Genomic DNA, 22516 nt, shown 5'->3' with positions numbered 1-22516 from the left:
GTGTTTCAGTTTAAATAATATACTAAACGTTACTAATGACATGTTCGAAACTAATTTAAACCTACTAAAACATAACAAACTATATTTCAAACAATATGAAGCTTTTCAAGAGATTATTGGACATCAGCTTACCATCCCATTAATACAGAAATGACAAAAAAGAAAGAGGGGAATGAAATATGATAAACATTCATTTAAAACACTGTATGTTGGTAAAAATATCACTAATTATACTATATACATGACTTGATCATTATCCCTCTTTAACTGAGCTTACGAAGTGTTCTAACATTCAACATCTACAACAAGGCAGCTCACTCCTTACAGCATCAATCAATTATGCAGTTTCTGTTTGTCTTCTTTTGAAATAAATTATGCCAACAAAATATGAACACAAATCTTGATTCTGGGTTTGTTAGTTTTGTTTTTCATTTTAGTACAATGGAACCAGCCACTATATTTTTGTGTGATTAAATTCATAAAAATTTTGTATAAAGTATAAATATTTTTAGAGAAGGCATTACTGTTTTACTCTGTGTTTATTATTGTTTTTGAACATTATTTCTGATAGGTTTCAAAAGCCTTGCCTTTACAACGGATGTTTCTACAATAACAATAATGGCTGATATTTTCACTTTAACTTTCTGTAAAGTTAAAAAAAAAAAATATTTTTTTAAAGCTGGAATTTTCCTGTGATATGGTTTGCAGAGAACTCTGGTACATTATGGATAAAAAACAAAACCAAGAAGATATGTAAGAAAACAAAATGGGAGCTGGGGCGAGTCAAAGAACAATGAATGATGATGGAAGAAAGACTTGAAATGACTTTGATGCAAAAGGCATTCAATTGGAAAAATTGCAGCTTTTCAACAAAGAAAATGGATGCAGATATTTGTGTGTATATATACATGATGATATTACAGCATAGATAAGACACATCCCCAACTAGATAAACAATATTCTCAATCATATGAACAAAGGGAGTTATGAGAAAAGCATGCATATGCATGACTAAATGCATGAAGCATAGGATGTAATCATCTTCTTTTTTGAAGTAACGTCTGTATCATATAAGATAAGATAAGATTTCCATTTCTTTTCTTTATAATGTACCAAATAATAACTTGCTCAGCGTTAGCAAATATTCTTAAAGTGTTTCAGCTTATGAAATGATAATTGTTAGTAACTGGTGCTAGCCAAATATTGTTTTTGTTTTTTAATCCGATATTGGAATTCAAAATTTTCATATAAAATACTATTAAAAAAATGATAACCTTGTATCACTAGACCTAGCCTATAATAAAAACTGTTTTCATTTCATGAATGATTTGTGATGGTAAATTTTGTAATAAATTTACTGTTTAATAATGTGAGTTGAAACATCAAAACTATGTTTGAGTCTAGAGGTTTACAAGTTGGGGATTCCTCTATGTGTTATGATTACGTTAGCATTGTTTGTTTTAGTTTCAAGGTTGTTCATGTTCATATTAACAAATAACAAGTTTATACAGAAAGAATAAAATAAAACAATAATAAAATGTTTAGCTATTATTCAATACAATTCATATAAATAAATCTTTTATGTATGATGGCGATAGAAACAATCATCTATTCCTCCATGAAAGTTGTCAACAAATGAGATAATGAAAGATGCTGTGTGTAACGAAGAAATGGTTTCTAAGGTCGACTGAAGAAAGAATGAACATTGGACAGCATGTTGAATAAAGAAACAAATATTTGCACTTGTATCACAATCCACTTCCCCAGTCAGTCGTGTGACCCTCATGTGTCACAACCTTTCAACAAACACCACTTTACCCCCAGGACTAGTCCTAGGATCAGTTGGAGTAATGGGTCTGGGTTGATGAGTCTCACCAGTGGTCGGCTGAAGTGTCCTGTCCCCTTGCCCTTTCTGTATTCTAGTATCCCCTGAAGCAACTGGTTTTGGTTGGTGAGTCTGCCCGTTGGTGGGAGGTGCAGTCCTGTCATTGTGCCCTTTTGGCATTCTAGAATCTGCTGAAGCAACCAGCTTGGGTTGGAGCGTCTGACCATTAGTAGGTTGAGCTTTGCTGTCATTTTGTCCTTTCACTACACGAGTAAGCACTACTGAATTATGTTTTTCCTTCACACGGTCCCTCATGTTCAGCCCACTGGTTATGAGCTCTCCAAAACCAGCCTGGTGAGCAAAAGCATACCCTGAGCGCACAGAACGGCCACTTCTGCGGATAGTAGAGTGGCGCAAGATTCTTAAGTCTCTGCCAAATTTAGATTTGGACTTCTTCATTCGCTGCCTGAGCCTGACTCTGTCAGAGAGGGTTGGGCAGACATTGGTGGTGTAGAACCTGTAAGCCACCATGGGCACAATAAGTACAGTGCTGGTAATCAAAAGACAGAACCAGAACTTGGACAGACCAAACACTTTGAAAGCCACTCCAGAGTACTTATAGCGAATAGCGTCAGAATAGAAAGCCAAATGGAAGCAGAAGTAGTAAATAATACTGCCCCATATTACAAAGTGATTAAAACCTGTCCAGTAGCTAGTATCCAGAGCACACTGAAATAACAAAAAAAGAATTATTATTGTTTATATAACATTTTAAATATTCATAGCCCTTCATTATTTATTTTATACTGTTTTTCCTAATCATGTATCAACTAAGCACTTTCCATATTCAGTTACGTAATGGAAATGACCCCAAAGGTCAAATTTTCAATTCCAGTTTTGTTTTTTTTTCAAAGTTTTAAAGCAAAAAAAATCTTCTTTTTTTTTTACAGGACAACACTTTCTTATTTCAAAAATTTAGAATAATAAACAGGCACCAATTTTTACAACATAATAAATAAAACACAGCTTACAGCTAGTAAAAATTTATTTAAAATCTTTTTTTAGATACAGGTAGTAAGAAGAACACTTAAATGAAATTGAATTTCTGTTTAAAATGACACTTGAAAGAAACATGTCAACAATGCTGCTGGTTTCAATGTTGGCAGCAAGTTTTCTTGAATGAAATAAAACTACAAATACAAGCCCAACCAAAAGTTTCCAGATCTTAATAGCCTTTTAAATAAGCTCTCACCCTGAGATTGACAGTCAAAACCAGACCTGCTGCCACTACTGTACCAAAGGATTGTACATCTGTTACATCCTGCCCATTCGAGTCTACGCCCATCAGAAAAGTCCCATAAGGAATGAAAAACAGGACCAGTGATGATATGACTCCTTCAGCAACGCTCCAAGAAAAGACTTTCTTATTAAACAATGTATTCTTCATGCCTGGTTCATACAGTTTGGGATACCTCAGACAGTAGCTGTCATTGACATCCTGAAACACAAGGCTACATTTTAAAATTCACTTTATACAGAATTAAAATATACATACAATTTTAAATTAGCATTCAGAAGTATATGTTAAGACTTATTAAAATTTAAAACCAAATAGGAAATTTCGGCCAAGTGAAATAAACTAATACTCAAAATAATTTTGAATAAGCAAGAGTATTCAAAGGCACACTAAATAAGAATAATGTTCTAGATGACAGTCTTAAGGAAATATACATTAAGTGAGACTTCACTAATCTTCACTAATCAAAGTTTAGATAATGAGCAGAAAGATGTAATCTGATTTAATTTCTCAAAAGTATTGGATGACATTCACCAACTTTGCCTACTTCTAGGAGCTAAAATTAATCAAATCCATTTATCCAGGATTTCTTAATAGATAGTAATAAAATCATAAATGGTTCAGTCTTTAACCTACTAAAGTTTCTAATTTACATTAATAATTGACTGTAAAAGTCCTGAATTTTTTTATTTTTTTTTTACAAATGACTGCATAGTAACTGCAAAGAACAAAAAACAACAACATTGAAACTAAAATTGTAACAAAATAAATAAGGTTTATTTGTCTTCTATGTGGAAGGCCTTAAATTCAAGAAAACATAAAAAAAAAAAGAATTTCAGAGCAGCTATATAATTTGAACTCATGTATTTCAAAACAGCTAAAATGAAATGATGTCTAGATACCTGTTAATCCCAAAGGTCACATGTTCAAATAAGTCCACCTTCCCTTTGGTTGGCTTTATGAAACTAACTATAACGTTTAAACTGCTATTTTGAAACAACTCACCTGATCAAATATCCCCAAGACCAAGACTGGAAGTGATGTGTAAAACACATTATAAAGAGAGATGAAAAATGGATCAAATAAAGTCTGTGGACAACAATAAAATACAGAACTGTTTTAATTTATTTTGGTTCCAACAAATATGTAGCTTAAAACCAATAAGGGAAAGTGGGTCAATGTTTTCCATTAGTCTCACAGAAGTGAGACCTAATCTCATCCTTCCATCGACAAACTTGACATAGACTTTAGTTTTTGTCCTTGAAACTACTCTGCTGCTATAAAAACACCACAACTCCAACCCAGACTTCTGAATAGGGCATGGAGTGGTCAAGTAAATCAAGAAAGAGGAGATCATAAAATAATCAACTTTTTGGAGTGTCTTCAATAATAAAAAAAAAATGAGTAGAAAGGCACATATACTAAAAATAATCAGAATGTCTTTAATAACACTTTGTAAATGTAGAAAGCATGGAGTTTGAGACTCTTAAGCTGCCATTAGATTTAATTTATATAAGACATCAGCATTTAAAATGTAAACATGCCTCCCATTCAATATACTTTAAACAACAACCTATGCTCTTAAATATGTGCACCATTCAATATATTCCAACCACCAACCCGTGCACCATACAAAATACCCTTAAACATTAAAATAGTTCTAACCACCAACCTGTGCAGAAAATCCGCAAAAAAAAGCAAACCAGAAATGACACAGTGTAAAGGCAAAATTTTTGTAGAAGAAATATTTCAGGAATTTGCACATTCTTAAGTAAGACCAGCGTCCATGGACCAGGAGCAGACGTTCCAGATACCTAAACTGCGCAATGGAATAGTCACTGGCCAGTACAGCCTGCATCCCTTCCTGTCCACTGATGCCTATACCAATGTGAGCCACTGCAAAGAATACAATGATTTTAAAGTTAATTGGTAAAAGAGGTAATAAAAGGGAAATAATCAGCAATACAAATAGTGAGAATTTCTCTCTATGCAAATGACAAGCAATGATTTTTTATTTTAAAAACTTGGAACAAAAATGTATCCAACAATTATTGATCGATACAAACACAAGAAAAAAATCCTATCTTCTAATAGAAACAATAATGTGGACATACATCTTCCACTATTAGTTCTACTATGGCATTGAGTTTTAAATAAAGGCACATTAATTGGATAGCACATCAACTGTGACTGTGACTGATAGATCCTGTTTTTTTTATAAATTAAAAAAAAAAAAAAAAAAAGCAATCTTCATTTGCTTGGGTCTTCATGGTGATTTTTTATTTTTAAATGAAACTAGGAGTGGTTAGGTTATGAATACTTTTACAAAATTTGAAAAGCAGGGCCAGAGTTGAGGAAAACATTTTTTTGGAAAAAGAGAGGTGGGGGAGGGGGCTAATTGTAGTTTATACTTTAGTCTTTAACTAGAAGACTTACTTTTGATCATGCTAACATCATTAGCTCCATCGCCTATAGACAACGTGATGGACTTCTTGTGACGTTTGACTAGGTCCACAACAAGAGCTTTCTGTAGTGGTGTAACACGGCAGCAGATCACAGCCTTGCACATACAACCCAAGTTGAGCAGGATCAACTCCAATTCTGGTTTCAGGGCCTGCGCCTGCACAGGTACAAACATTATGTCAAGACAGCAAGAAGTCTACAGTTCCCTTTGAATTCTGTCACATAAAATCATAACTAGAGACACATCCATAAATTCTACTGTTACAGTCAGCTTCACCTATGTTTCAGAGTTTCTTTCACAGCAGAAATGTCTGATAAAAACATTTTCACTATAATTTCATACTAAAAAAAACATTAAAAAAACTATTAACTTATTATTTAATACTTTTATGTACAACAAAGAATTTGCTTTCAGTGCCAATGCTTATTGTCTTTCTAGTAAAATTATTTTCCTTGGGTAATAGTACTGTTTAACTGCTTAACATGCATGCCTAGATCAATACTTGAAATGCATAGGACGTAACTATCTTCTCTTTTGAAGTAACATCTGTAATATTGATGGGATAAGACAACATTTAACAGTTTTATTGTGTACATGATTGGTTGCTGCGACCCATTGATACTGATATAGTTAAACAAAATTTGCAGTGAATTACTAAAATGGAACAAGTTGTGGGTAAATTATTTGTACAGAAATCCAGAACTTAACAGGACAATTTCAGGTTTCAAATAAATTTCAATTGCTGTTAATTCTTCACTAAGTTCCTTTCCATTTGTATCTGCTTTTCTGTAAGATCAGTTAATTTTGACATTTTGAGGTACAATTGGAACATGTTTCTAAAAATTTTTGTTGCTCATATTTTTAAGGTTACTTATATTGTATACAAGTTCAAAAATTGCCTCTTGACCATGTTTAATATCTGGAATATACCGTTTAATACATTTATTGTTATATCAAGTATCAAATTTTGCATTTGATTTGTCTTTGATGAGTGCAGTATTTCAGGTAGCCAAGGAAACCCAGTTGTGACCTACATTTTTGGGCACTATGATACAGAAAAAAACAGTTTTATTCTGATGGACATGCACCTGTTTTTGGCAAGAATTTTTCTTTTGGTCTCAAATGCATCTCCAACGACCATCATGAGAAATCTTCAGATATTTCTTTCAGAGGTCATCTGCTGTCAACTGCCTTCCACTATGCTAGTGAGGGTCATACCTGAGTTGATCAAAAGCTGTCAAATGGTGATTAACACTTCTACACTCTAGTCCTCAGAAGATCAAGGTTACATGTCACGTAATCTTGCCAGCATATGCCCATTATGGAGCAAAGGCATCTTCGATGAAAGCGTTCAAGTAACCTTAGATGCCTCATATAGAATTATCAGGTCTCAGAGCCATACAAAAGTGAGGTTAGAACCACTGCTTTATAGACATTGACAGGCGAAGAGAGCTATTCAGACATAATCTCATTTGGTGGTGACCAAAAGGCTCTTTAGGCCTTAGCCAGACGATGGTCTGTGGTGACTGGATTTAATTTAGGTTGCAGTATAAATTTACTCACGATGTTAATTTGATTGAATATATTATGCTATATAACAACAGAACAAATCCATTCTTTAATTTAGTATCTTATAAAATACAGACGTTACTTCAAGAAAGAAGATGAGTATGTCCTAAGCGGGTTCCTAGGTCAATCTAGTCATGCATGGTAACCCAAATCATTCGTCATGGTCATTTATATTTTATTAAACTAATAATTTTTTTTTAGATAAAATGTAACCTTTGTAATACAAAAATAGAAAGAGCATTTACCAGGCTATGTCCATTGATGACTAGAGCAAAATCTCCAAACTCTTCTTCTGGTAAGGCAACATTGCCATTTTCCACATTTTGTCTGTTAGCATGCACGTCTGTTTTGGCTGACCCGTTACGGAAGGCCACATCATTTGCTGGTCTCCTGTTCTTAGCAGCATCGATTTCCTCAAGTGCCTTCTTCATCTGGTTCTCTACTTCTTCAAGACTTTCACCATCAATTATAAATGGTTCCTCCATCTCATCAGTTAGCAGACGGCATGAATAACCAATGTTGATGGCAGTCTCTGTGAAAGTATAGACATTTGATTATAACTTCTTAAAATAAAATAAAGCATAACTTTCTTCAAGTTTAAAAAAACAACATTTTTATAATTGTAAATTTATAGCTAATTTGTAAGGGAAAAATCAAATCAAAGGTCAGCACAAAGAATATGACTAATTAAAATGTCTATTTTTAGATGTTCCTTCTTTACAGAAGATAATTATGTCCTAAGCATATCCATGTGTAAATCTGGTTGTGCATGTTAATTAGAGACTTAGACTATGCTAAGCCATAGGAATTCCTGGCTGATTCAGGCAACCCGCTCCATGCTTTAATGGTTTACTAAGTTTAATAAACACCATAACTATTTCAACCAAAATGTTCAAAAATAAAAGTTGTATGATTTACACACACACAAATTTAACATCATGATAGAAATCTTTAAACAAAATACCAAAGTTCTCAAATGAATTCTTTGGGACAACAACACTGTTAAAATAGGTGTAGTTCTAAGATTCCTGTCATAATAGGTGTAGTTCTAAGGTTCTAATGATGATAGTTTAAACAGCACATTTCTATATAACTCTCATAGGTGAAGAGAAACTGTCCCCGCCTCTGATATGTGGATGTATTCAAACAGGACCTCAAAGCAGGCGACATGGATGTTAACTACTAAGAAGATATAGTGCTAGATCTCACGAACAGCCCTAGATTTCACTAACAGCCCTAGACTTCACTAGCAGCCCTAGATTGCACTATGTTGAGAGATGGTGACAAAGAATGCTATGGATGGCCCTCAGCTCTTAAAGAAAAGCATGCCAAACTAAAAATGGCTGGTTCTTCAACCATCAAAAACATAGCCATTCTAACTAGCATTACATGTGGACAAAAATGTCTCTCCAGAATAGGGCTTTAAAGTTACATAAAAAAGTGTTCTACCAGATGAACACAGTTGTTCTACGACTGAAGGAGGCCAACAATAGTTCCAGTCAAATTGGATGGTTAAGTTTGTCTCTGCTCTTATTTTTAACAGACTGACCTTGTTTGTCTCCAGTCAAAACCCAGATCTTAATACCAGCCAAAGCAAGATTGGCTATTGTCTCTGGAACTCCGTCTTGAAGTTTGTCTTCAATAGCTGTGGCTCCTAAAAGAATCATGTTTTGTTCTATTTCCTCATACACAGCATCAAGTTTAGCATCACGATCATCCATCGTTGTACTGAAACACACAATGGCATTCAATTTCATATGCACTGAAATGTTCTCAAAGAATATATCTGATAGCAATCAATCCCTTGTTATGTATAGTATTTAATATAAGATATTTGCTTGATGTAAGTTGTTTAAGATGGTCAACTGATGTATGGTGTACAACTGAATATCAGTACTTGATCAAATAAAAAAAGAAGACATTTTTTTAATATTTAATCATTAGGTTTTCTATTTAAGTCTTTGTATTTTTATATTGTTTTTAAAAACAAAAACATTTTTTAAAGTAGTACATCACTCTAATTGATTATAATGAGAAGCAATTAAAAACTTATAAAAAACACTAAACAATTTATATATTTTTTTAAATTCTGAAAAGAAAAAAAAATAACAATACAACTTTATCAAATCAATAGCTCAACAAATAAATTAATCAAAGTTCACTGGGTTACCGAACTAAGTGCTTTCTGTTGAAACAAAAACCAAAATTTAGGTTCATTTCCAGTTCAAACTCTATAGAATGATTTTTTTTCAAAGACAGAATTTCCTTAAGGAAAAAATAATAATTACCTGGCTTCATGGTGTTTTTCTTTCCAGACTTGATAGTAGGCATCATCAATATACTTGTGTGCTAGGACTAGAGTTCTGAGACCAATTTGGGCAAAGTCCTAAGGACAGACAAAAGAAAGCATGTATCAAGAGCTCTGGCTTGTTAGATCCAGAAGTATCAAAACTTAGTCAAGTAGAACTAAAAGTAGAATTCTGACTAAAAAGTGTTTTCAAAAATGTCACAATTGACATTCATTAGAAATATGTTGGTTTTCAGTCTGTTTATAACACTGTCAATGTTCTCAATATTCCTTAGCAATCTGTGTGCTGTGTTTAGAGAAACAGCATTAACTCAATCTATGTGCTGTGTTTAGAGAAACAGCATGAACTCAATCTGTGTGCTGTGTTTAGAGAAACAGCATGAACTCAATCTATGTGCTGTGTTTAGAGTTTTGAGTTTTTGGCACATCGGCACAATTTAGGCCATGGAATGGGTTGCCTGAGCTAGCCAGGAAAACCAGTGACTTGGCAGAATTTAAGTCATTGGTTAATATGCATGACTAAATGCATGACGCGTAGGACGTAATCATCTTCTTTTTTGAAGTAACGTCTGTATTATATAAGATAAGATAAGATGTCATGCCCATGCTGTGTTTAGAGAAACAGCATTAACTCAATCTATGTGCTGTGTTTAGAGAAACAGCATGAACTCAATCTGTGTGAAGTGTTTAGAGAAACAGCATGAACTCAAGCAGTCCTACTTACATTCAAATGGTTTGTAGTGAGTTCCTTCAACTCATTACACTTCCTGTCCAGAAGGTCAAACATAATTGTGTCTGCCCCTTTACTCAGGAGTTGAATCTTATTGTCTTTCCTCACAATAACCTGGTGAACAGAGACACAATCATAGAGACATAAACATAGAGACACAATCATAGAGACATAAACATAGAGACATAAACATAGAGACACAATCATAGAGACATAAACATAGAGACACAATCATAGAGACATAAACAAAGACACTAAAAAAGAAAGAAATGACAATCAAACAGCAAATGTAAAAAAAAAAAACAAGTGTATAAAAAGTGAGTTGTACAAAAGGGAAGACAATCTGAGACCAACTTACAGACATTCTTTTTCTAACATTGTTAAAATCAAGAATATTCAACAGTTCATAAGTTTCTTCTCGACCTTGAACTTCTATTGTAATGGTACTAGGTGTTCTGGACTGGAAGAAGAATAAAATTGTCAGTAGTTTCAATGGTATACAGCTACAATACCTACTATAATAATTCTTAGTTAATAAAAGGCTTTGTTTTTTAATTGACTATCTCATTCTTTATCTATTTACTACGTCTGTCAAAAAAACAAAACAAACTTGTGGTATTCCTTACTTTAAAAACAAAGCCAAAGTTTCTAGCAGCAGAGACTAGAGCTCCTTCATCAGGCGATTGTGCTTGGTACTCCAGAGTTCCTAAAAGATAGGAACATAAAAAGTAAAGAGTCAGTTCTGTCTACTGGGTAGAAAAGTATTCTGATTAGTTGACTTACAAGTTGGACATTTTAAAAACTGCAGTTTGAATATATTCATATATACAAGCTAACAAGTTGATCTTACAGAGACTGCCTTTTAATGAGAATGCTTTCTGTTTAAAGGCACACATCAAGTAAATCTTAGGGTAAAAAAAGAAACTTTCTACCAATACATGAACTTGAGTGTTAAAACTACAAGGTCAGAAAGTTACCTTCACTCTTGAATTCAGGCATGACAGTATGGCACAGAGACAGCAGTTTGAAAAACATGTGGGTCATTTCATTATTGTTGCTTCTTATTTCCTCCACGAGGTTAGAGTCGTAGAACTCAAAAGATTTCTCAGCATAAGGATTCCAGGATAAATCAACTTTAGGAGTCTTCTGGGATGAATCAAAGAAAGAGACATAAAAGTAATCACAAGTAATAGTGCACATTGCACTATAGCTTAGAACACAAATTGTTGCGCTTTTTTTTTTTTTTGGCACTGATTTAACTTGAAAACCTAAAAACAAATTGATCAATTTCAAACAAAAAAAATGAAAAAATTGTTAAAATTAAGAATTTTGTTTTAAATATTTCTAACAAATATCTAGCTGGATATTCTGATCACATGTACTAACTAAATACTAAGGAGAAAATTTAAAATTGCTTTTTTTTTATTGTACAACACATGAAACTGTGTATGCATTATCATGTTTCCATTTCTTAAAATAAAAAAATTAAATAAATAAAATAAAATCTCCCAAAATAAAGCAAAACAAACAGAAACAGAATTTAAACAAAAGAATCATGTTTTACTTTTTCCTTGACTGCACCTTCAACCTCTTCCTAATTAAAAAAAAAAAAAATTTAAAAAATGATAATGTACGACTAGTATTATTGGTATAAATCATCTTCCATGCTCTTGAAGCAAACTTAGTGCACTTAGATCCAATCTCTTTCATAGATAAGAGGCAGAGAAGAATTTGGGAGAAGGTTTCCATGCTGCTTTTGGGTGTTAAAGCAAACAAAACTCAGCTCGAGTCAAACTTCCAATTAAAAATACCTAGTTTGCAGTAAGATTAAAGCTTGAAGCCCCCTAAATAGGAAACAAAGGGTTTTATCACATAGATTTCATGTTATACAATTTTTTTATGCCCAAATAAAATCTTTTTGCAATGGTAATCTTAATCTCAGTATCTCTTGATATTTATCTGAATGTATAAAATATTTCTTTACCTCTGTTACTTCTAAAGCATTGCCCTCAGAATCCACAGGATCACCATAGGAACGTCCATTAATAGAGCACTTATTGAATGTCATTATATTCTGTTAGAGACAGGAGAAGAAATCATATGAAGCAATCAAATCAGGATAAAAATTATAATTTCTCCACTAAGAATTTGTTTTTTCTCTAAAGAAAAGGGTTTTAGTTATTACATTTAATTGTATGAAATTTTAATTGAAACGGAAGCAAGAGTTGTCTCAATCAAACCTGGGTTAAAGTTCCTGTCTTATCAGAGAAAATGTACTCAATCTGCCCTAACTCCTCATTCAGAGTAGTGGTTCTTGCTTTGGCTGGTGTATCTTTTTTATCATAGTACATTTTCACATCCCAGTTGATCCAGAGACTGTGAGCAAGACGAATAATTTCAACACTGCAGGAAGAAAACAAACAACAGTTATTAAACATAAAAATAGTGTTTTAATAAATACCATAAAAATATGTGTATGCCATCATAAGCTAAGGATGCAGAGTGTCAGGACATAATTGAAACAGAGATAGAGAAACATTATTACACTTTGATTACTTATACCATAAAATTTACGAGGTCCTTAAATCTTTAAGAGTTGTGCTTTTTATGCATCCAAATGCACAATGTCACTATGGCCAGTGCTTACCTTACAAAAAGAGATATAGACACTACAGTGTTAAGAATGATAATGTGACTATGACTAGTGCTTACCTTACAAAAAGAGATATAGACACTACAGTGTTAAGAATGATAATGTGACTATGGCTAGTGCTTACCTTACAAAAAGAGTTATAGGCACTACAGTGTTTAGAATGATAATATGACTATGGCTAGTGCTTACCTTACATAAAGAGATATAGGCACTACAGTGTTTAGAATGATAATGTGACTATGGCTAGTGCTGGAGTGCTTACCTTACATAAAGAGATATAGGCACTACAGTGTTTAGAATGATAATGTGACTATGGCCAGTGCTTACCTTACATAAAGAGATATAGGCACTACAGTGTTTAGAATGATAATGTGACTATGACTAGTGCTTACCTTACATAAAGAGATATAGACACTACAGTGTTAAGAATGATAATGTGACTATGGCTAGTGCTTACCTTACATAAAGAGATATAGGCACTACAGTGTTTAGAATGATAATGTGACTATGACTAGTGCTTACCTTACATAAAGAGATATAGGCACTACAGTGTTTAGAATGATAATGTGACTATGGCTAGTGCTGGAGTGCTTACCTTACATAAAGAGATATAGGCACTACAGTGTTTAGAATGATAATGTGACTATGGCCAGTGCTTACCTTACATAAAGAGATATAGGCACTACAGTGTTTAGAATGATAATGTGACTATGACTAGTGCTTACCTTACATAAAGAGATATAGACACTACAGTGTTAAGAATGATAATGTGACTATGGCTAGTGCTTACCTTACAAAAAGAGTTATAGGCACTACAGTGTTTAGAATGATAATATGACTATGGCTAGTGCTTACCTTACATAAAGAGATATAGGCACTACAGTGTTTAGAATGATAATGTGACTATGGCCAGTGCTTACCTTACAAAAAGAGATATAGGCACTACAGTGTTTAGAATGATAATGTGACTATGACTAGTGCTTACCTTACATAAAGAGATATAGGCACTACAGTGTTTAGAATGATAATGTGACTATGACTAGTGCTTACCTTACATAAAGAGATATAGGCACTACAGTGTTTAGAATGATAATGTGACTATGACTAGTGCTTACCTTACATAAAGAGATATAGGCACTACAGTGTTTAGAATGATAATGTGACTATGGCCAGTGCTTACCTTACATAAAGAGATATAGGCACTACAGTGTTTAGAATGATAATGTGACTATGGCCAGTGCTTACCTTACATAAAGAGATATAGGCACTACAGTGTTTAGAATGATAATGTGACTATGGCCAGTGCTTACCTTACATAAAGAGATATAGGCACTACAGTGTTTAGAATGATAATGTGACTATGGCCAGTGCTTACCTTACATAAAGAGATATAGGCACTACAGTGTTTAGAATGATAATGTAAGATAAAAACACAAGGACGGCAATGGTCACAGATCCAGCAGCCTTCTCTGAAGACACAAAGGACTCCCAGGGGAGGTAAGCCTGAAAGTTGTGCCCAGTCATCAGCTCCCATATAACACATGCTATGGTACAGATCAGGCACATGACCACCAAAAACAAAAATATCTGCAGACAAAAGGAGCATAATAAATGCATGTCTTGAAATAGTAAGAGCATAAAGACTCATTCAATGGGAATTTAAAAAAAAAAAAATATTCATGATATATTTTAAAAAAAACTCAAAGCTTATCTGGTAAAAAGTTTGAACACACTATTTCTCCCACACCCATTCTCAGCTCAAGTTACAGCTTTGCACAATTGTACACAGCAGAAATAAACTCTATTGAACTTTAGTACTGAAAGAGATTTACACAAGCTCCAGGAAATCCAGGAGATTAAAAGGAACCTGATGAGATTTTTACAGAAGCTCCAGGAAATCAAAAGGAACCTGATGAGATTTTAATAGAAGCTCCAGGAAATCCAGGAGATCAAAAGGAACCTGATGAGATTTTTACAGAAGCTCCAGGAAATCAAAAGGAACCTGATGAGATTTTAATAGAAGCTCCAGGAAATCCAGGAGATCAAAAGGAACCTGATGAGATTTTTACAGAAGCTCCAGGAAATCAAAAGGAACCGATGCAAAAACAACCCTCCAAAGCTTGCTAAACTCTGATTCCTCTTATATTAAAAACCTCAGAACAGCACTTACAAAGCTCAACAACAACAGCAAAAAAACTGTTATTCAATGGATACCAGCCCATATACAACTAAAAGGAAATGAGAAGGCTGACACACTCACCAAGAGTGGGAGAACTAACTCTCAAATAAACTCTGCACTCTATCCAGAAGAAATGAAGAAATTAATTGTAAACAAAATAAATGAGAAATGGACGAACTCTCATCCAAATCACAAGAAAGATGATGCTTACTATAAGCTATCCCGACAAGACCAACGTCTAATCTTTCGACTCAGGACCGGACACAACAGAATGCGACAACACATGTACCGGAAGCTCAAAATTGGAACCAGTGAAATCTGCCCATGTGGAGTATCACCAGAGAATGCTGACCACGTCCTCCAAAACTGCGTATAAGACATTGGCCCCAAATCACCCCAATAGAAAGAAAACTATATGGAGAGCTCCCTGATTTGGAAACCACTGCGCAGTTCATCTCATGTATTGGTCTAGTCATCTGAACACTCCAACATAACAATGAGAACGATGAAGAAGAAGAAGAAAAAAGAAACCTGATGAGATTTTAATAGAAGCTCCAGGAAATCCAGGAGATCAAAAGGAACCTGATGAGATTTTTACAGAAGCTCCAGGAAATCAAAAGGAACCTGATTTCAGTTTAGACCTAGAAGCCTGAGCTAAATCCCTCAAGTTCACTCTTCCACCACACTTATCCCATTTCTAACTTAACCCAACTTACTCCAATAATCAGAAGATTCATAAGCCTATCAATATTGGTCCTTTTGAATTTAGATTTCCCACTGTTCATCATCAGCTTTGTGTCTCTGCCAGCAAATACCACGAGCCCATAGCACCACTGAGTGTTGCGCAGGATACAGCCACGCAGCAGTATCTTCTCATTATCAAGGGAATAGGTCTTGTTGTTCCACTGCATTTTGCCTTCAAATTTACTCAGCCTGTTGTTTGGTGGCTCACTGGTGATTTCAGCTGTGTGTATACAAGAACATTTAATTATCCATCACAGGTGTTCAGTTAAGTAGCTCATTTTAATACCTTTTTTTTTTAAATCATAAGAATGGCTTTAGAGCTATTAAAAATTAATTAGAATTAGAATGCAGAGCATACTAAATTGATAAAAACTTTATATTCATATATTAAGAGACTAAACAACAAGTGCAGATTTTTTTTTTTTTTTTTTTTTTTAAAGCTTTTTTTTTATAATTCTATTTTCATATACATTGAACACTTAAGGCCATGTATAATATTAAAGATTTCTTTGGAAAGTTTGGATTTAGACTTCTTCTTTAAAAAAAAAGACAAGTGGTAATTTTAAAATGTAAAATGTTATTTTAAAAAATGTCAATAAATCATTTTTTTTTTAATTCAAATATATTTGATAATTGCTTGTATGCTAGTAGAAATATAAATTCAATATTGTAATAACCATTAAACTCTGCCAACTTTGTCAAGTCATCTCCCAGTTCTGATGTATCTTCAAGAGCTTGGCGTACTTTCAAATTGGTTTCCCTACAAAGACAAAGACAGGTAATTGTAATCTTGTTTATAAGATAACTTAGTACATCACTAACTTGCAATAAGACCATGGTACTATGTAAACTGTATAAAATCAAATCATATTAGTCATTTAACTGACCTTCTTATTTGCAATCAAATTTAAACTATTTAAAATACAAATGTAGCAATGCTAATTTTGTATAAATGACTAGACTAATGTTAATCTGCTTAAGAGACAAAATCTAGTCTGCCCTGTATCTTACCTGTCTAATTCAGCAGTCTCAATTTAACATAAACTATGTCCTATATCTAATTCAGCATTATATCTCATTATAAGATAAACTATGTCCTGTATCTTACCCATCTAATTCAGCAGTCTCAATATAACATAAACTATGTGGTTCACTAGTTGAAAGGAGAAGCAAATCTGCCTGAAATGAATAAAGTGAACACAAATTAGAATTAAAATATTTTTTGGAATGTTTTGTTCCCTTTTGAACATCTCCTGCAACTTTTAAATGCAGAAAAAAATATATATTTCTTAAAGCCAGTTACTTTGAGTGAAAACTCAATGTTTACCATTGAGCTGGTATAACATTGTTATTACATCAAAGCTGACACACAATTTTTTTTTCATTTGCTTAACAGTTATCATCCCCTTTTTTTAAAACAGTTTAACAGATTTAAATTTTTTAAAAATTATGTTATATTTCCAAGACATTTTAAAAAAATCTGTTTTCAATTCAGGCCCAGGAAACCATGGAACATCATTATCAGAATTTAATGTATTTATATTTTTAAAAAAAGATGTTCCCGTAATGTAAAGTTAACATTTTCCCATTTTAAAAAAACAAAAAAAATTCCCTGTACTTATATTAATTCCCAGTTCCAAGATTTTCTTTCATACCCTTTAGAAAATTAATAAGTAAAGATCTTGGAAATATTGAAATGCATTGCAATTATGTATGAATCATTTATTTTAAAACATTATGACACAGATTTGGATCCATTTGACAAACTAGTTAAAGCAGAGAAGTGTATGTATTAATATGGTACTTTATACTTAGATGTGAATGTATTTTTTTTTAAATCAACAACTGATTGAGAACATTCTCCTGATGATGAGTAATGTGGCAGAGAGATACTCACATTTAGAATATGAAAGACCATAAAAAAAATTAAAAGAAAATAAGAATCAACAAAAGGCAAAAAAAAAAAAAGTGAGTTGAATATTGAATTCTATCTGTATCATCGACAGATTTTTTTATGTACTCTGTTACTTTGATCCATTATTGTATTAGGCAACTAACTGAAAGTAGGTATATGGATTGCATGTGTCTGACATTTTATAATGCGGGGAAATTCTTATTTCCTACAAAAATTTCATATTAGAAATTTAAGAAATGTAATTAGTCAATAATAATGCACACAGTTCTTTTAACACTGTCAAGAAAAGAGTTACTTAGAAAATAGAAAAAAAAGAGAGAGAGAGTGCTTCTAAAGCTTGTAAGAATCGGCTGAACTGAACAAGATCCAGATAACAGTAACAAGATTACCATGAATAGTTATACATCATAACAAGCTAAGGGGAGCTACTCAGCAGCCAGACTGTCGGTCTCAGCCCTTTACTTCCCAGCCAAAATGATTGGACCAGTGAAATAACTCAATTATATATCTCTAGGGCATTTTCTTTTTAAATAATGAAAGCAAAATAAATATTCCAAATAATAAAAGACTAAAAAAAAAAAGAGCACAGTAAAGTTTTTAAAAAATAGCTGGGTGACAAAACTGAAAAAAAAAGGCCACAAATGATATTTGTTTTAGTTTTTATAAATTAAATTGCCATTACACAATAATGGGAGATAAAAACTAGGTCAATGAGATGATGGTTCACAGCTTAGTAGAGAAGTTTATAAATCTTTTAATTAAAAAGAAGGCTAATGTACTTTAAAAAAAATTGAATTATAAAATAATGTAAACTATTAAACAGAGGATATGGTTTAAATGAAATTAAAACGACATTATGTATGCCTTTATGTAGACATTTACTCTGAGAACATAATTAGGTACTTGTTAATTTTATTTGGATCAGACTCTTTAGCCAATACAAACACTGTGTGAAATGTTACATAATTAACCAACGTCTATTTATTTTCATTAAAATTGGCCAAAATGACTGAGAAAAAAACTTAATTCACTAGCATCTTAGTTTCTCACAGATGGTATTTTTATGAAGCTAATAGTTACATTTTGTTGTGTGTGTATTTTATTTTGTTGTTGATTGTTGTTCTAAGTAAAAAAAGGATTTATTAAAAGTAAGAGCAATTCAATACAATGGGGGGGGGGGGGGGGGGGAGAGAAAGATAACCACACTTTCAGGAAATAAGCTCTAAGATAAAAGAATTATAAACAAATCTTTTCAAATCTATTATAGAGTTATATCTTTGAAAACCAAAAGAAGGCAGTGGTGAAGTAACTCACAGCAATGAAATCATTGTTCTTGAGCAGTATGATGTCTCCAACGTTGACTTTGTGCCACCTCTCCTCCACTATCTTCCTGTCTCTCAGCACGTAGGACCTCCTGTTGTTCACCTGGTCATCACTGCGGTGACGTTGCTAGAGGCAAGCAAACAAATCAATCAGAGAACATCTGGATAGACAAGATTCTAGTTCATACTGTCTATATTCTAAAACTACTGGTATCAGCTTATTGTTAAACAAATAAATGATGGTTCATTGATTTATTCATTAAGTACTTTTATGACCCCAATCAGTGCTCTTGAATATCCAAGTCAGTGCTAATAAAGACTATAGTATATTTATTTAAAAACAACAACACTATGTAAAACATGAGGCTACAACAAACCAATAGAAATTATTAAAAGAGAAAATCATGAATGCTTAAACTGTTGGGTATTTTTAACACAGATATTGTTTGTTCCCCCCACCCCCCAAAATATATAGTAATAACAGAGACCATCCATTTAGAGACAGTCTCCACCCTATGAGATTTCATCATAAAAACTGGATTATTTATTTAAATAAACAATGACCAGGTGTAACTGTTAACATTTCTTTACTTTTAAGTTATTGATGAAAAATGTGACATTTATGGGGATTAATTAATAAAGTATTTGCTATTTCACTTTAAAAACATCATCAAAAGATTTCCCTGTTGACATTTAGAGAAAAAAAAAAGTGAAATAGCGTGCTAGCTGATTGTAGTGAGTTACAGAAGGGACAAAAAGAAAACATTAAGAAGCTTGACCTATCTTCTGATGGTCCCCCTTCCCCTCTGGGACAATGTGCTACTTAGTCATTTCTCTGGTTTGTTGAAGCCTTTCTATAAAAAGAAGAATCTTGAACACATAGACCCAAGCAATGTATGCAGTATGAGCATGCACTATACATCTTACAAGCACATTTTATTTCTCAAGTAATACAGCTAATTAATGATTTTGACCAGAAATACTAGAGTTATAATTTGCACTAACATTTTTTTTTTAATTAACTTTAATTTTAAAAGTGAAAAAAATATATATTATGGCATGATAATTACAATTAAAACTAAACCAATTATAGTAATTATGCTATTAAGAAGGAATAACGTTTTTTAAATTTAAATGTGAAATGTAAAAATGTAAATAAACACACAGAAAGAAATCCAACATTTTTTTCAAGCTCAAGCATCAATTATAAATCAGAAGTCAAGCATTAGAATCAAGCATATATAGGCAGGATATCTACTATTGAGCACTAAAGGCAAGTCTATGTTAATTATGAATTTTAACAAATTAAGCACGAAGCAGTTAATGAGTTAATGTTGTTTTCTATGAACACTAAATAATTCAATACAAATAAAACTCTATTCCCAGGCTTCTATATTTCTTTTGTTTATTACGCAGACATTTTCTTCTTAAAAAAAAAAAAAAAGCCCATATGAAATACTAAACCTTTAGTTTTGATTTTGTTTTGTGCATGTTTTCAAAATCTCAGTTATATTAACACAGTCTCAATTTTATAGTCTATCAAGAACTGAACAGACTATTTACTTTTCTAACACTGAGGTTTAACCTTAAACACTTTTTTGCTAGTTCATTTCTTTGCAGAACCTTGGCTGCATATTATTTAATACAGGAAGGAATGGTTTGTAAGAGAAATTCAAAATGCTGGACATGAATACAGGAGATATTGCTTTTGCTAGACTAAACTGATCTAAGGCTAAAGCTTCTGAAATAAAGCACAGATATTGTCTAACAGACTGGTCTTTCAGCTTTCTTATCTTGAGAAGAAGAATAAATAACATCCAACTTTTAAAATGTTGCCTAAAAATGTTTCTATTAACTCAATATTGCAATATGTTCATTGAATCTGATTGGCAGCTGGAAGTAAGGCTCAAATGAAAGCTAATTACTTGCAGCACAGACTTCTGATACTAAGAAATATTATGTTATATGCATGCACTGATAAGTAGACATTTTGACAAGTGTTTGAATACAGTTTATTCTTGAACTAAAAAATGGGAAACCCCTGGAGGACATCTTTCAAAGATAATAAACCTTGTAAACATTCTCTATGATTATAACTGCAACAGCCTAAAGCTGTAAAAATTACCTAAATTGACATTTTTTTTCTTTTTTTTTTTCAACATAATACACTACTGTTTTATAAATAAAACAAAAAATACCAGCCAACTAAGTTTTATAGCAAGTAAAATGTTATTATCTACAAGACAGGTACATCTACTCTACTGAATAACCTATTTAATATCATGCACATTTTGTAATTCTCTTGTATATTTTGGATTCTAATACCATGCAACACATTGCAATAATTATTTTTGTTCAAACATGTTTTGATTATGATTACAGAAGTGCTTCATGCACAATCCAAGAGTCAAAGAGTTAGCACATTCATTATATTAAACGATAAAGAGGAAGAGGTGTTTTCTACAAAAAGAAATTGATTCTCGACAACATCAAAACTAAACTTTAACTAATATAAAATAACGAATGAAATCTTTGATGAAAACTTTAAAATGGAAAACAAAGTTTTCAATAATAGTCAAGACAAGAAATATAAAGGCAACCCTTCGGTTTAACTTTTGTGTGGAGTCTGACATAACTTCCTGCAAAACTCACATAGTCATCAAGAGCATCTTTCAGAGCTGAGAGCAGCAATACCGCCGCCAGGGGTATTAGAGTGGTGACAGGCGTCAAAGATGATATGACAGGCAACATCTAAACTCCCGCATGGAACCACAGCATCAAGAAACAAAAGGGGAAGAAAAAAAAGAATAGTAATATTTAAGAAACATGTTGAGGGATGAAACAAAAAAAACATTAGGAAGAGTGTTTTATTCTTTGCGCTGGATGTCAGGGTGCAGAAGTTAATCTCTTGATGCCTTGACAATCAACTGGCAAGGAGAACATTCATAACAATATAGATACAAACATTTTGTTTTCAATACATTGCTTAAACAAAAAAGAGTATATTGAATAGTACCACTCCTGCTGAATACATTTTATACCAAATCAACATCAAAATGTTTTCTACAGCACAAAAGTATTGGAAAAAAGGAAAAAGGGTGGGGGGGGCTGTGAAATAAAAGTGAGTTTGAATTGGTAAGGATGTTAAGTACAGATACATTCAAAACAAGATGACATATTCCAACACAGGTTACTCGTTATAGGCTACAATAATTCATGAAACCATGAGCAGAAACTGGTATTGAAATATAAAGTTTGCATCACAAGCAGGTCACAGTTTTATTCTCATGTATTTGGCATGACTATATATTTTATTCTCAATTTAGTTAACCTTCCCTTTTTTTTTTTGGATTTAAGTTAGTTTTTCCTAACTTCTATTATTGTAGGGAAAAACTAAATCTTGAAACCTATATAATTTTTGCATCTTAAGTAGGTGAGTGTTGTGTAGTTGGCATGACTACAGATTTTATTTCCCAAGTAGGTGTGTGTTGTGTAGTTGGCATGACTACA

At 32.8% G+C, this 22516-nt stretch overlaps 1 protein-coding gene across 12 annotated transcripts in view; it reads right to left on the bottom strand.

Moving 5' to 3' along the window:
- Nucleotides 1-897: 897 nt before the first annotated feature.
- The window catches only part of LOC106073093 (phospholipid-transporting ATPase ID-like), a 94748-nt gene continuing 73129 nt past the window's right edge, over nt 898-22516 (bottom strand). For 8 of the 12 annotated variants that reach the window (XM_056024385.1, XM_056024406.1, XM_056024398.1 and 5 more), the window contains 20 exons: nt 18999-19133; nt 16878-16948; nt 16447-16529; nt 15742-15989; nt 14222-14433; nt 12434-12596; nt 12178-12267; nt 11758-11787; nt 11171-11339; nt 10820-10899; nt 10552-10653; nt 10188-10307; nt 9444-9541; nt 8705-8883; nt 7401-7687; nt 5559-5742; nt 4795-5018; nt 4128-4211; nt 3078-3323; nt 898-2554 (listed from right to left, as the gene is read on the bottom strand). In XM_056024385.1, the coding sequence (XP_055880360.1) occupies nt 1790-2554; nt 3078-3323; nt 4128-4211; nt 4795-5018; nt 5559-5742; nt 7401-7687; nt 8705-8883; nt 9444-9541; nt 10188-10307; nt 10552-10653; nt 10820-10899; nt 11171-11339; nt 11758-11787; nt 12178-12267; nt 12434-12596; nt 14222-14433; nt 15742-15989; nt 16447-16529; nt 16878-16948; nt 18999-19133 (3570 nt within the window). In that variant the 3' untranslated portion in view covers nt 898-1789. Of the gene's footprint in view, nt 2555-3077; nt 3324-4127; nt 4212-4794; nt 5019-5558; nt 5743-7400; nt 7688-8704; nt 8884-9443; nt 9542-10187; nt 10308-10551; nt 10654-10819; nt 10900-11170; nt 11340-11757; nt 11788-12177; nt 12268-12433; nt 12597-14221; nt 14434-15741; nt 15990-16446; nt 16530-16877; nt 16949-18998; nt 19134-21658; nt 21758-22516 lie in introns of all 12 variants that reach the window. The other 4 variants (XM_056024342.1, XM_056024382.1, XM_056024412.1 and 1 more) reach the window with 4 other exon arrangements.

This window comes from Biomphalaria glabrata, chromosome 1, assembly GCF_947242115.1.
Source record: "Biomphalaria glabrata chromosome 1, xgBioGlab47.1, whole genome shotgun sequence".
Classification (NCBI taxonomy): Eukaryota; Metazoa; Mollusca; class Gastropoda; family Planorbidae; genus Biomphalaria; species Biomphalaria glabrata.
Note: the sequence above shows the minus strand (reverse complement) of the source record. Positions and strands in the feature narration are given on the sequence as shown.